General features: G+C 47.3%; 1 protein-coding gene across 1 annotated transcript in view; it reads left to right on the top strand.

Moving 5' to 3' along the window:
* The first annotated feature begins 994 nt into the window (after positions 1-994).
* Positions 995-15,756, top strand: part of NHS (NHS actin remodeling regulator) — a 263,661-nt gene continuing 248,899 nt past the window's right edge. The window contains exon 1 of the mRNA XM_086609169.1: positions 995-1,394. Coding sequence (XP_086465295.1) covers positions 995-1,394 — 400 coding nt within the window. The remainder of the gene's footprint in view (positions 1,395-15,756) is intronic.

Here is a 15,756-nt window from a genome sequence, read left to right as displayed (position 1 = left end):
CTGCGTATTTACCACCAATAATCTACAGTTTACGTTCAGATTTCACGCCTGCTCGTTAGGCAAGTTCAACTTTCCGGAGTGCACGTAAGCAAGCTCAGCTGTCTTGTGTCAGAAACAGCGCTCCTTCTCTGACTGGGACCCAGTTTTCCCCGCCACCTCCTAAGAAGCCAAGTGCATCCACCTGACTTTGGACGGTGCTGTATCCCCTGCGGTGCCCCGAGAGGCGACACCAGCGGGCAGGCGCCAGCCTCCTGCAGCGGTCAGCCGGGCCTTGCACACCTGGCTCCCCTTTTGCCCCTCTCGGCATCTTCCCCTTCTTCTTCTTTGCACCTGAGCAGTGCTCCCGCCGGAGGGGAGACGGGCCGGGGGGGGAGCTCAGAGGAAAAGAGTCGCCCCGACCGGGCACGGTCTGCTCGGAGCAGCAGACCCCACAGGGACCCTCCGGTGCCTCCCCGCATCCCGCGCACCGGGGCCGCGGCTCTCCCGCCGGTGCGGTGCGGCGCGGCTCGACGGGCACGGCAGCGCCTCCCCGCGGCGGCGGCCGCTCGGCACCGCCCCGGTCCCCGGCCCCGGCCCCCGCCCCCGCCCCGCCGCTCTCCCGGGCGGGAGGCTCGGCGGCTCGCTCCTCCTCGCGGCCGCGGGATTCCTCTCTCCAGGTTTTCGGGCCGCCCCTTCACACCCGCCGCCGGAGCGGGACGGCGTGCGAGCGAGAGAGCGAGCGAGGCGGCGCGGATGCGCCCCGGCTCCCCGCGGCGGCAGCGACAGCGGCAGCAGCGGCGGCGGATGCTCGGCGGCGCGGCGGCCGCTCCGCAGCCCAGGAGCCCCGCGCAGGGAGGGAGCGAGGCGATGAGCCGCCCGCCGGCGGCTGCCCGCGAGTGACGGCGGCGGGGCAAGGAGCGGCGGCGGCGGCGAGGAGCAGGAGGAAGAGGAGGAGGGCAACGATCCCCGTCAGTGCCCGCGGGAGCCCGGGAGAGCCCCGGCCGAGGTCTCGGCCATGCCCTTCGCCAAGCGGACCGTGGAGCCGCAGCGGCTGTGCCGGCGGCAGCCCGCCGCCTCCGTGCTGGAGGAGAGCTGGGGCGCGGAGCCGCCGCCGCCGCCGCGGGACCCGCCGCCGGAGGAGCCGGGGACGGCGGGAGAGGGCGCGGAGGCGGCCGGCGGCGGCGAGAGGGAGTCGGCGGCCGTGCTGATGGTGCTGGACCTCTGCTCGGTCAGCAACGTGGCCCTGTCGCGGATCCTCCGGCAGCTCTCCGACGTGGCCCGGCACGCCTGCACCCTCTTCCAGGAGGTCGAGGCTGACATCCAGGGCACCCACCGCCGCGTCCGGGCGCTGCACGGCCGCATCGCCGGGCTCCAGGGGGCTGTGCGTGGCCTCGACCCCAAGCAGGAGGCAGTGCGTAAGTACCGCGGGATGGGGCGCTCCGCAGCCCGGGCCGGCCCGGGGCGCCCGGCGGGGCAAGCCGCGCTCCGGTAACCCGCCGCGCAAAGTCTGAAGCCGGAGCCGGTGCGAAGGGAGCCCCGGCGGCAGGGTGGGAAGGGGCCGTGCCGTGCTGGGCGGGCGCAGGTAGGGTCGGGTCGGGTCGGTGGGCGCCGCGGCGATGCCGGCGGGAGGGATGATGTCAGTGGTTTGTGCCTTACGTAAGGAGCTGCCTGGCGGGGCTCTCGGGGCGCATCTTCTGCAGCCAAGGGTTCGGCCGGGGAGGGGGCCGAGATCTGTCCACGGGGACCCGGGGAGTGGTGGGGATGGGGGTGATCCTCCGTCCCCGAGTGTCTTTGCGTTTTCTCCCTATGCCGGTCTGCCCTCTTGCCGGACAGATTTGTCATCCCCTTAGAAGTGTCTCTGACTTCCCAGTCGAAATTTAAAGCTCTTAAATAGAAATAATAAAGCTGCTTCGCCGTTAGCCAACTTTTGGGGCCATAAAATAAGGAAGTTTGATTAATGACTTCTTTCTGTTTAAAGAGTGGCCCTGAAGATCCGAAGCGGGGGGGAGGGGAGGGAAGAAAAAGATCAAGGCAATATGCAACTTGTGTTACAAGCAGTAAGTGCTTGAATCCTGCTTCTTCTCCACCCAAGCTATAAAAGCGGTGACAGGCTCCGTAGCCGTAACAGCTGCTGATTTCTGCTGAATATGGCTCGTGTTCACAGCCGTGTAATGACTTTATACCCTCACTGGTGCATACGCTTCCCAAGTGCTTGTGAATGAGTGTATTTTGATAGGTAGGGCTGTGAATTGGAAGTCTGGAATAGCAGAGATTGGTGTCGATCCTGTCCTCTTAATATTGGGTTTAGGAAAAGCAATGGCTTCAAAGGGGGATTTGGCTTAGTTTTTGCCTTCTGCTGTTCCCCTCTAAATCCCGAGTACCTCCAGTGAGTGCAGTGAAGTGAATTTACGATGGGGTAAAGGAGAGCATGCCCTCTTCTAGGTGTTCTTAATAAACATGCCATTTAAAAAATCATGCCCTGTGTTTTCTCCCCTTTGGAGTGGTGTGGAATACAAGTAACTCTTCCAGGATCAGGGAAGCTGTACTGATTAATAGAATCAAGGCTTGGGTATTCAGAAGTATTTAAACTAGATCCTCGGCAGCTGTAGAGTGACTTTGCTGATGATATATTAATATACATTGACTGTGGATCAGACCGAGGAAGGCTTTCTGTGGTTTCAGGATGAGTGTGTAATCAGAGCGGAGTGCTGGGCTGTGATTGGAAACTATGGTGAGAAGGAGGCTTGGCTGGTGTAGTGAGGGAGCTGTCTGAGGAAATGAAACTCCTTGTATCGCATTCTCATCTGTAAGTCTTTTGAGCTGAGTAACTGTGGGTATATACTAATGTAAGTGAGAGTAGAGCTTAGCCTTTCTAATCCGTATGGCTTTTTTTCTTTCTGGATTGTGCAAGTGCAGCTTGTTTTCAAATCACAGTGCAAAACCTTGATGTTACAGCACAGTTATGTCATGTGCTTAATTAGAGAGTCTGGCTTTACCCCTGTGATGGTAAATGCAGAATCTGCTTCTTTGGTGTTCTGTTTTCTTTTCAGTCCTTCTCTCTTCAGGAGGGGAAAGACTTTTGATCATGATCTTCCCCGTGTCCACCTGCTCTTCCTTCTCCCCCCTATATACAGTACCACGTACAGTGCAGTGCCACTGATAGAGCTGCAGATGTCCCTCGGTCTGGCCAGCTAAGGGCTCCTCCACAATGCCAGGCTTTGCCACTACCCATCCTGCTGTAGGTGTATGTCTTGCTTCCAGCTATACAGCTGCTCGAAGGCACATCGCCCAGTCCTCATCACTCCTCTCCATGAAGCACTGTGCTACCTGTGCTTTAAAGATGAAAGTCTCCTTGCTGACCCAACATGCATGAGCAGTCAACTTCTTTGCATGCTGTGGCTGCTTTTGTTCTCCATCCAGTGTTGGACCAGCACAGCTGCATTTGCATAATGCTACATCTGAACATCTCAACTAGGTCCTGGAGCTGAACAGCACCATTCTGCACATCTTCTCCTCACATCCCCCACATCCATACACATCCACAGCAGCACCTCTCTTTGGCCTCCAGACTGCTCAGTGTTCTCAAGGGCCAGATAAAACTGCCTGGCAGGACACTGCCCAGTCTTGCTGTAGTGTATAAGAATAGCACACTTTCTTCTTTCTGGGCTGACACTGCCTCCTTCGTTATTACTTTCAGAAAGACTATGATAATGTTTGTTTTAAGCATGAAGTGCCTACACAGTTCACTCCTGACAGTATTTCACTCAAGTCACTGCACCCAATTGGTTTTTTGAAACCAACAGAGCAATTGCAGGGGGTCACAAGTCTGCTCAGGATCTTACCAGCATCACGTTAAGGCATGCTGACTTCTACCACCAGCAGCAATCACGGGAATGATGAGGTGGCCTCTGGGCTGACATCTGGCTGTCCAGCCCAAATAACACTTCTGAGAATAACTCAGAACTGGCTGGAGGTTTGGACTCAGACCACAAGGCACAAGTTGGTGACAGGCATGCAGCCACGGCACCCATGGCATGACTGTAATGGTCGCGTTGAACTTGTTGTGTACCGGGAGTCTGGAGGTGCTGAGCTGCTTGGCACATTGACCAAGACACTGTGTACTGGTACATTAGCACCACGACAGTGCAACCCACCCACACGTCTTTTTAAGTACTTGGTTTAAAACTACTAGGCCATCTTGCCACAGTGAGACGTTCTTGATGTTCTAACACCGAGTGCAGCACAGTGGTTTGACAATAATGCTACCAGACAAGCCATAGATCCTGAGCTGTGAGATTGGAAGGCCTTTTTCTCCATGCCTCGTAAGCCAGTTGGATTCTGAGATTCTCTTAGGAAGACAGAGGCTGGGTGAGGAAAAGGAAATAGTGGGCCAATGCCCTCTCAGGAGCTACCGGAGCCGGTGGTTATGAAGAGGCCTCCTTAGTCCCATTCCTTGCCCAGAATGCCATTCCTTGACAATCGCAGACATGATGAGGAGGGGACGGGGAGCAGGAAAGGAGTTCTCTTGAAAATAACATATCGTACAACTTTGCATAATAATGTTGTATTTTATATTGAAAATTATGTATTGGTGTATTCAAATAAAACGTCTATGTTAGGTTCAGGGGATATTAACAGAAAATTGAAATTAATTAAAAAATGCATTTTTCCGGTAATACTTATTGCTACTGCTGTCATTTTTGTGAGACTTTAACGTTCTCAGCTCTGAAGCTATTGAAATGGTGAACTGTGACTCGGTATACAAGTATACAAGACTGGGTATGCTTTGCTTTAAGAAAAGTACTTAAACTCCTGTGCTGAGCTACAGGTAAAGGTATTTACCGATGTGTTGCTCTTTTGGTTTTGCCACTGTTAGGAAAGTGTGATTGGAAAATCTCGTTAGGCACAATGAAGGACTGATTCTGGGCAGTTGCAAGCAGGTCATCTTCAAAAACTCAAGGTCCCTCGCCTCCGCCTTCCCAGATGCTGCTTGTCCTTTCATCTTTCTTATAAGCCTCTGGCCAGCTAGCATCTTGCAAATATGGAGCTTTCCCCACCCTCTGACTGGAAGAGAAACAAGGGTGAGAAATGTTTTCCTGCTCAGCTCCTGAACTAACTGCTTTGCCCTTCTGCCACTCCAAGTAGTTTACTGCTTTTCATCATGAGCAGCTCCAGGGTCTGCTTCTAAAGCAGAACCATGTGGGAATAACATGATTGTTGTCAGTCTGGCTGTTGCTTAGGGTTTTCTTGTTACCAGCAAGAGAACTGAGCAGTGTGGTATTGTCCGGTTTTATTATTAGGTGCTTGATTATCTTGGTAATACAGAAATGTAGGAGAAGTGCTGGATTTGTGTGTAGACTTGGGACTCAGCCCCTCCATTATTTGGAAAGATGATTTCTCAGTCCGGGGGACTACAGATCTGGCAGTCTAAGAGGAATATTTTACTTTTTGGAAACTGATGATGTAAGCTGTCTTGCTTTCTGAATAGTCGGCAGTGACCAGGCAGCAGATTTTGAAAGCCCTAGTTAATGAGATCCTCTTTGCGCCCTGGCATCCCAGAGAATTCCATGCATTCCAGGCTTTTTTTTTTTTTCCTGAAAGCATCAATGTTTTACCGGTAGCCAATTCTTCTAAAAACTGTATCGTTTCTAGTGGTTGCCTGCTGTATTTTCATTGCTCTGCTTTTCCATTCCTGATTTTCCTACGTGCTTGTGGTTAGAGATACAGCCCCTTAGAAGTGTGGGGATCTCCCGTGTTGTTCTGTTCTTCAGAGGCCCCCAGATCTCTGCAGTGAGCTCCCCTACAGGTTTTTCTTCTTTCCTGATGTGTCAGTATTGAGATAAAAAGACAGCTGTGAACTGATTCTTTATCATTTTAGGCTCTGCATTAATTTATTCTCTTTCATTGAAGTCCGTTGCTGGGAACAGCCTGGCTAGTTTCACTTTTGCTTTTAGTCTCTTTCATTTTGCTTTTTAGGTGGTTTTGTTTTGATTTTGTTTGGTTTTGGGTTTTGGGTTTGGTTTTTTTTTGTTTTGTTTTGTTTTTACACACTGATATAATGCTCTTCTGTTTGGGTTTTGAGCACTACAGGGAAATGTTTAATCAATTACAAGGTTTTTATGTGTCTTCTGCCACAATCCTGCTGGTTTTACAAAACACGCGTTGGACCCAAAGCTCAGTGGATAATGCTTCTCCTCCTCCTTGACTTAACGTGCTGAAGTCTCAATTGCTACTTAAGATACAGTTGCATCGTAAGGCCATCCCAGGCTAACTTTTGAGGATACTTGCAGAGATCTTCAGGCAGGTACATAAGACCTTATGATTCAGTGCCATCCTGGAAGAAAAAAGAAGCAAGTGCAAGTTGGGTAGATAAGTGTTGAACTTTATCCCAGCTTCACAAATTCCTAGGGAATTTGAAGTGCAATTTTCATTATATGGATTTTCTGTTGTGCTGAGGCACAATCGTGGACCTCCATGGGTTGGATACATTTACATTAAAATATCTGTGATACCGCTGGAAACAAATCAGAACCAATTTCCAGCTTCCCCTAACTCTGTATTATAGTGCTTTATAGCGTATGAGCGTATCACAGTTTAAGGGTAGTTACACTGTTAGAGATACTAATGTAGCCTGGGGGACATGAGGCACAAGGATGTATTCAGAGCTCCCTTTGTACATTGAAATCATATGAATTGGCAAATCCTTGTTGAGTGCAGGAGAAAACCTCCAAAGAAAAGCAGAGTTGTACACTGGATGTAGTAATCCATTGCCTTCAGCTTCGTCGCCTGCACCTTCCAAAGCTGAATGACACAGCCTCTTCACCAGTCCTTTTGAAAATGGAGAAGGGCTTTTAGTTTTGCTTGCCAGGTGTGGTTTTTTGTTTTTGTGCTGGTTGCTGCATACTCGTTTGCTTTACAGAACCCGCCTCTCTGGTGCACTTGACTGTAGTTTGCCCATCAATGCAAATAACCCAAGTTGTGGGTGTGGGAAAGTTGGAGAATTTCCTCAGTGCTTGGCTTCTTCTAAATGCAGAGGGTTGATGACAAGTTAGCAGAGTCGGAAGGAGCGGGAGGCCAAAGCATTAGCTTTCCTGCTTACCCTTACTGCTGTCAGAACAATGAAGGAGCAGAGGGAGAAAAACTTGTTCACCTAAGGATCCCATCTCTACCTTACCGTAACATTAGCTAAAGTACTGTCATTTAGGAAAAAGATTCCTTATCTTTGTTTACAGAATAGTGATAGAAAATCTTCTACTCAAGAACCTGACCTGAGCCTGGGCTTGAGAGATTTTTTTCTCATCCATTTAGTGCATGATAGAAGGTAATGGGATGGAATTTGTCAGGTGACTTTGGCAGGAACGTAATGCTTTGGAAGTTGTCACGTTCAGTCACGTTGACTTGTGGAAAGCAGTCTCTGGCCTCTTTGCAGATAAAAGCAGAGTGTAAAATCCTTTGTCCTGCTGAGGTCAGTGAGACTCTCAGAGGAAAGGCTTTGAGAGACCAGTGCTCAAGTAGACTCACTAGCCTTTATCTGGCACAGGCTGGTAACAGATGAATAGCAGACAGTGGTGGCTTTCCTCCAAAGCCATTCCCTGTTACATAGATGTAAATCTTCAGTTTTGCTGAATCTCATTTACTTGGTCTTCCATCGATGTATAGAAGGCCTTTGCCTGTTCTATAGTGCCTTGCTTTTCATCCCACAGATAGTATGTAAACTGATGTAACAGGTTTGAACGGCCTGGGGGTTTTGTTGCTAGAGGGAGAGCCTGCCAGTCAAAAGGCCTGATATTCAAACATATTCAAAGCTGGATTCCCACCTAACAGCAGCTATATAGCTGTATAATCTCATAATCACTAGTGGAACTTCTTTCTGACTCATACTGAAGAGCCATGCAAGGGTCTTCAGTGGGTTTATTAGAAATCCTGATGGAAATGGCTTAACTCCTTTAAGACCAATGAGGTCTCCCTTACACAGGAGTAAAACTTCAGAGAGGATAGAATCAGGCCCCTAGAGAAACTTAGACTTACTGTGCATCTGATGATTTAACAGAAATACTTCCCACAGCCCTTTTAAAACTCCATGCTTCTATTTTAAAGCCTTTATAATTTAATGTATGTGTTCGTATGGAAACATAGGATGAGTGTTCCAGTGACATCAATGGAGTCATTCCTACTTTTGGTTAGTTCACCTGCTGATAGAGGAGAGATCTGGAGATTAAGATGTAAGCAGACTCTGAGAACTTACTGAGGGCATGGGGAGGTTATTCACCTGTTCATCCACCTGCATAAAAGACGGCAATTATGAAAGGTGAAGGGCCTGGAGTGGTTCCAGAAAACTCTCACATAGTTCTCAAATGTCCTTGGACTGAGGGAAGGTCTTGCAGGACGCAAATATAAATATCCAGTGTAACGGTGCCACTCAACTGCTGTTCTGGATCAGCCGAATCAGGTTTTGTTGGTGTTTCTTACATAGGTTTACCTGTCCTGTGGCTTCAGTTTCAAGGATCAGATTATGGCTGGTCTGGCAGAAATATACAAAGGTGGGAAGAAAAGAGGAGAAGCCGGCCCTTACTGCTCCCTGGCAGGAGCTGGTCCTGGCCTGTCCTTCTCCATTCTGGCAAAGGCAGGCTGCTTAAGCGCAGCTGTTTAAAGGCAGCACCTGGCTCTTTGCCTCTCCAAACTGGGTAGCAAAACAGATTGAGGGCAGGGGAGCACCAGCTGTTTTAAAAAGCCCCTAATGTGAGATGTTTCCTTCACACGTGCCTAGACATGTTGTACCCAAATCATGCAGAGACCCCATAGGAACTCTTAAAAGCAACGTTACGATGCACAAGTGGGGAAAAAATTGTGATCAGGTGATGTGAAGAATACAAATACGCGTTTTAAAAGCATCATCGCAGGGTCGTATGGTCTTCTGAGTCTGAGAGCTGGGATTTTCAAAAGCTGCTCTTTCCAATCACTTGGCATCTCCATGTAATCGGAGGCTGACATCAGACTCTCGATTGGAGCTACTTGAGCTATTAGGCTGTGAAGAGCAGAAACTCTCTGTGTTACTGAGTATGTATGTGAGGGAAAGGTTTTTTTCACTCCCTTTGATGTATTAGCATCAAGAGAGGGAGTCTTCGCTTCATTTCTAATTGCTTCTCGTCTTTGAATTTATATACCAATATGTAAGTAACTGCAAAGGGAGATAGCAGAATTTATAAAAAGTTCAAAAAGGCAGGGCTTAGAGCATGATTAAAATAAAAGATAGCATACAGCGTGTGCTGTTTTTAGCTGAAATATCTCCCTAGAATACTTTCCATTTACATTCTCATTATATCGAACTGCTTCTAATGCACTGCTTAGTTTAACAACTGGCATGTTTTTAGGGTAGATTTCATAGTAGATATACACCCACTGTGTTCTTAACTCAAGACTTCAAATTGCACTATCTGTATTGGACAATCTTTTCTTAGACCTTCGTGGCTGAAGGCAGGAAGAAAGCAGTAGTGATGGGAACCTAATTAAGCCTGTGGTTTAATTACACCAGGAGCTCTGTGCTTGAAATGCTGCTGTATTCAATGAGTGCTGCGTGGCACTGCCATGTTAAGTCTCAGCAGAGAATGACATTTTTTTTTCAGTAGGATCACTGTAATTCTGACAAAGCCACATGGTTTTCTCTTTCTTTTCAGCTGCCAAGGCAGTTGGACTTTGAACTAGAGCCACTCAGACCGAATCCCTGAGAAAGTTCAGAGGAGCCGTCTTGCTAGCGTGTGCATGTGATTAGGGAGAATGAGCATAGGGCAGTGTGTTTGTGCTATAAATATGCATGGCTTGTTCAGGCCTCCCCAGCTTTTCCCCCTGCCTTCTCCAAGTTTTTTTGTTAGCATGCTGATCTTTGACAAGACCTTTAAGTTGGCCCGGACGGAGGGCGTGTTGGGGCGAAAAGGTGCTGACCCTTCTCCTTGACGATGCGCGTGACTTTCAGTGGCTGCGTTTTTAGGAATGAGCTACGCGGGGTGCATTGAGAAATTCCTCTGTGTGCACAGGCTTTGGATTGCATTAAAGGCAAAACTGGGCTCTCTGTGCGTGCTCTCTGTTTTTTGTTGTTCCCTCCGCCAAAAAAAGATATTACCAAGCGTTGTTCTCTTCAGATGGTCTGTGACTGCCCGTGATTGCAGAAATCAGATCTTTTGGATGGTGAAGCTCAAGATAAGCAGCAGTAACTCACTGTGATGCTGACAGGCAAACTTTTTATAAGATGGTATACATGTTACACTGCATCCAGTATTTAGAGAGATATGATAAAGGGCGATTTAAGTGAAACGAGAGATTAGTTATGATTAAATACTTATCATGCACATCAGAGCATGTCCAAAGAGCAGGTACTACCCAGCTCCGATTTTTCTCCCTGTAAGGTTTGTTTTTGTACTTACAGCAAAAAGAGGGCCAGTTCTTGGCATAGCCGTGGTCTTTTCTTTGGTGAAGTGTTTTTTGGTGAAGTGTTGTGCACAGGAGGATAGTCAAGAGATGTATATTAATTCATTTCTCAAAATGGAAAGCATATATCGTGGGTTGACCACTGACTTTCACATGCCCAGCCCTTACCCTGAGAGCTACATACTTTGCATGGTTCAAGTTTTGAATGCAAACATATTTTTATTTTTTTTACCTCCTTGTTTTTTGGTGGGATGAATTCTCACACTTACCCAAAACCTCTTCTGGCTGCACGGCCCAGCTTCTGCTGCTTTATGCTGTGCTAAACACAGCTTCCCTGGCTTTCCTATACCCCACCAGTTAACACCATCACAGAGGTTCCTATCTCGGCATGCTGAAGATATCCTGCCTCCACTCCCTCAGAAACCAAGAGTCTTGGTCTCTGCAGCAAATTGCCTGAAGTCTTGGATACAGTTAGCATGCCAAAGTTAAACTTTCCCTATAGGAAAATGGTTTCTTATTTAAAAAAATATTAAGGAATAGCGCTCTCTGTGTGTGTATAGCAGGGGAGGGAGTGGTCATGCCTGTGTATCTCACACCAGCCATTTAGAAATTTTATCTCTGTTATTCAACTACAATTGCAACTACATTGCCATGGTGTAGAAATCATAAAAGAGGCTGCCAGGTAAAGGAGAGAACAGACTATTCCCACTGCATTTGAAGGAAAGGCTTGTTCTTTATTAGACACTAGAAAATCCACTGGGGAAAGAATCCCATATAAATGTTCCAACTCAATAAAAAAAAAGTGCTCTGGTTGGAGCTCCCATTTTCTTCAATGTGAAAGTCAGTCCTTTGCATGACATAAAAGCTGGAGAAAACCAGGCTTCATTAGTTCTGCTTCTTGCAAAACTGCTTGTTCGTATTCCTCTTTCCCCTCTAGAATTACTGATTATTTCTTTCAATTTTAATCTTTTTTTTTTTTTTAAACTTATTCCTTGAATGACTTTCCTTTTGGACCATCCTCTCCTTTACTCCTCTTTTCCTGATGGTTTTGCAGGGGATGCGGCTACGCTTTTACCTCTGTCTTAATGGCAAAGGCAAACCCCCCTCATTGTGAGAATGAACAGTATTAATTTTTACAACTGTGGTTTATTCTCCATTGATTATCTTTAATGTGATGCTGTCTTGTTCAGTTAATAAACTACTGATAACCTGCTAAGACTTAATTAACCCCCTCCCCCAAACATAACCTGCTTTTAATAGATGTTGTAAACGCATTCATTGTGCCTGGCACATTAAAATCGCTGGTTTAAGTTCCTTTACTTCCGAATTGCACTCTAGCTGAAGTATATTTTGTGGCAATCATCTTGTCATTACTCTGCTAATAGCCTAAAATAAGTATTGCTACTTCATGACTTCAGCAATATTTTTTGGCCTCTGTTACAGCTGCCACAGGCTTGATTCATCGTTGGTGCCCAGACAGAGGTTGGATAAGCTGTGTTCTGGTCAAAATCCTCCTAATGGAGTCTGCAAGGCTCACCTGAAGATTTACCGTTAATTCTTTATTGCTGTTATCTGGTGTGAATCAGTGGCCGGAGCCCACAAGCTGTCCCTTTTTAAGCCAGGATGGCAAAGCAACGCTGGTCTGCACGCAGATGCCTCCGTTCTTGCTCACTCCTGGGTTGGCCAACATGCCCAGAGCAGGGCTGTGGCGATGGGCCACTGCCTGGGACATGGGGCTGCCCAGGAGGCGATATATCTGCTATCGGCCAGCCGTGCAACCCATCCCTGCACAGTGATGTGGCAGGGCTGTGGTAGGATAGCCGTGTTGGATAAATGGATGTGCAATTGCCAGCCACGTGCACCATGCACTGCAGTGCTCTGGACCAGATCTGTTTGAAGGAAGCTAGCTGGAGCACTTGGGAGGTGTGCTAGGATGGCAGCCTTGACCACAGGTGGGCTGCAGATGAGGCTGACTGCCTGGGTCTGACAGGGGAGGAGGAGAGAGGCCAAAGCAGAGTTCCAGGACTTGTGCTGAGAATTCCCCTTGACACTTGGCCACCTGTTTGAAGTGTGAGCCAGGGTATTTACCCAGTTTGCGCTGTGAACTTTTTTAGGGGCCTCTGTCAATACATGCAAAATTTACAGGGCAGTTCTGTATCAGATCCAACAGATAAAATCATCTGCCTACAGGTATGGTATGGAAATGAGCACCTCTACTTGAGGAGTGCTGGGTCTGTAAATGAGTGAATGGGTTACAGTTACCTTCAGCAGCTCTAATGTGGCTAGTCATTTATGAAGTTGTCCAAGTGGAATTTAACACAAATTATGTAGATTATGTAGATTAGAAGTATTTTTCATTCATCTGCTTGTTTCTAAGTGCTATGCTGAAGAACCCAGCAGAATGGCAATTCATTAAAGGAAATGAGAGGGACATGCAAAATATCACAGCTTGGGGTGATTATTTATTTCCTTTCTGGACTTTTGTTTCCGGTTTGGCTGTAGGTCAGATCTGATAAGCAGCATCTTGGACTGTAAGACTAAAAGGTTCTGTTACCATAAAATGAATGAATGTGCTCAATTTTGTGTAGACCTTTATAAACAATAGTTGAAATAGAAGAGGCTTGGATAGCATCTTCTTCCTCAAAATTCTGTGTGTCGTTAGAAAAACAACACCTTTTTATATATGATCCAGGGGCTGGAGCACATCTGCTACGAGGACAGGTTGCGGGAGCTGGGATTGTTCAGCCTTGAAAAGAGAAGACTTCGGGGGGACCTAATAGCTGCCTTCCAATACCTGAAGGGAACTTACAGGAAGGCTGGGGAGGGACTTTTGACAAGAGTGTCCACTGACAGGACAAGGGGAAATGGGTATAAGTCGAAGGAGAACAGATTTAGATTAGATCTTAGGAAGAAATTCTTCAGTATGAGGGTGGTTAGACTTTGGAATAAATTGTCCAGAGAAGTTGTGGATGTCTCCAGCTCTCTGGAGCTGTTCAAGGCCAGGTTGGACAGAGCCTTGAGTAGCCTGATCTAGTTGAGAGATGTCCCTGCCCACGACAGGGAGGTTGGATTAGATGATCTCTGAGTTCCCTTCCAGCCTATGCCATTCTATGATTCTATATCTATATACATAAACACATAGCTAGATAAAGGAGAAATACCAATAGAAAGGCTGGACAAGATAGTGTTTGTCACTATGGTTAGAAAAGCTTAATAAAGGGGAGAAGAAAACTCTACAGCCACATCAGTGGCAACCTGGTCAAACAAGGGAGAAAATATTCAGTACTCCAGCTTTCATTACAAAGGTAAAAATTGAAAGTAATTGATTTATCTTGTTCTTTCCTTGTTTCGAGTTTGTGTCTTCATCCAAAAGCATCTCATGGTTGAGTTCACTTCCTTGCCATCCCTTCCCTCTCACAGTGGAAGATTAGTTTGGACTCGAGAGGTCGTGATGGTGTTGATGGAAATTCTTCTATGGGATGTAATGGGTGATCCTGACTCAGAATTGAGGTACATCTTGCCTGGAGATGTGAGAATTATGCTGTTTGGTTGTACTTGCAAGAGTAAAGCCCTTGCTTTTGAAAGAATTGCCCCTACTATATATTACAGCAAGAGTTGAAAAATAAAATAAAAATGTAGAAAACCTCAGCCAAGTTCATGAAATTAAGACTTCCAAGAGAACAAATGGGTAAGTGAAAGGTAAAGTGATGTAAGTCTACAGCTGTACTTGTATTTATTATTGCAAAGAGATGTTTCCCCTGCCTTCTCTCCCTTTTGAGACAGTCCAACTTTGGGCTTGTTAAATATGTCCCTACAGAAGTTGGCGCATACTGACCTTGTTTGCTGCAGTCTGCTCTTCTGTAGCTTCTTGATTCTAGTGGCATGAGCCAGATGGACAAAGCCCTAGAGCTAAATGCTGGATAGCATAATTAAGTGCGCTAGTATTGAAGCCTGGAGCTGAGTCAAACTTTGGCCAATGCTTCAATACTTCTTCGTCCAAGATACATATGCTGTGTCAAAGTAGTTCTTGTTTCTTCTTTAAGATCATATTGTTTGGATATGAGGATGTTAAATTATGCACCAATAATATTTCCACCTGCATAATGCAGAGCGCTCTCTACTACTTTGTGTCCTTATAGCACTACAAGAATGTTTTACAGCCTTGTAGAGCTATGTGGAAGCCCATCTGAATTTTCCTTTCAAATCGCTACAGCCTTTTTTCTGCTGTGATTTGGAGTTGTGGTGGTCAGTTATGAGTGTCACATAGACCCCTGCTCCCTGGAAGCTCCATGCCAGCGCAGTCCTGGCCAAGCGTGTTGTGGGCGCTGGAATGTGGCTCTGCAGCTCTCATTGTAAGTTTGGAGTCTGAGGAGCCTGGTTTCATACTGACCAGGAAACTACATCAGAGGTCTGTCTGCCATCCTGCAGCTTTTTTCCTTCCTGCTTTCATATTCCATTTATAGGAAGTGAATTGTGTCTCCCACCCCCCCTTCTTCTACTCTTCCTTGGCATGCCGCTTAGCAGCTCTGGGGATTTGGAGTGACTGATGTTTCTCCTCTGCTTCCTCTTTGCAACCTAGCTGCTTTCCAAGGCAACATGTTCCCGTGTGTAATAGAATCACAGAATGGTTTGGGTTGGAATGGACCTTAAAGATCATCTAGTTCCAACCCGCTGTCATGGGCAGGGATACCTTCCACTAGATCAGGTTGCTCAAAGCTTCATCCGACCTGGTCTTGAACACTTCTAGGGAGGGGGCATCCACAACTCCTCAACCGTCCTCCACAACCGTTCCAGTGTTTCACCACCTTCATAGTGAAGAATTTCTTCCTTAGGTCTAATCTAAATCTACCCTCTTAGAGTTTAAACTGATTGCCTCTTGTCCTATCACTATATATCCTTGTTGAAAGTCCCTCTCCAGCATTCTTGTAGGGCCTCTTTAGGTACTGGAAGGGTGCTGTAAGGTCTTCCCAGAGCCTTGCCTTCTCCAGGCTGAACAACCCCAGCTTTCTCAGCCTGTCTTCATAGGAGAGGTGCTCCAGCCCTTGGATCATCTTCATGGTCCTCCTCTGGACCCGTTCCAACAGGTCCATGTCCTTCTTGTGTTGGGGGCCCCAGAGCTGAAAGCAGTACTGTGGATGGTGTCTCGCAAGAGCAGAATAGAGGGGCAGAATCACCTCCCTGGACCTGCTGGCTACACTTCTTTGGATGCAGGACAGGATACGGTTGGCTTTCTGGGCTGCAAGCGCACATTGCCGGCTCACATTGAGCTTCTCATCAACCAACATCCCTAAGTCGTTTTCCTCAGGGCTGCTCTCAATCCATTCTCTGCCCAGCCTGTACTTGTGCTTGGGACTG

The sequence above is a fragment of the Tauraco erythrolophus genome, chromosome 1, assembly GCF_009769465.1.
Source record: "Tauraco erythrolophus isolate bTauEry1 chromosome 1, bTauEry1.pri, whole genome shotgun sequence".
Taxonomy (NCBI): Eukaryota; Metazoa; Chordata; class Aves; order Musophagiformes; family Musophagidae; genus Tauraco; species Tauraco erythrolophus.
This window is presented reverse-complemented; position numbering and strand designations above follow the sequence as displayed.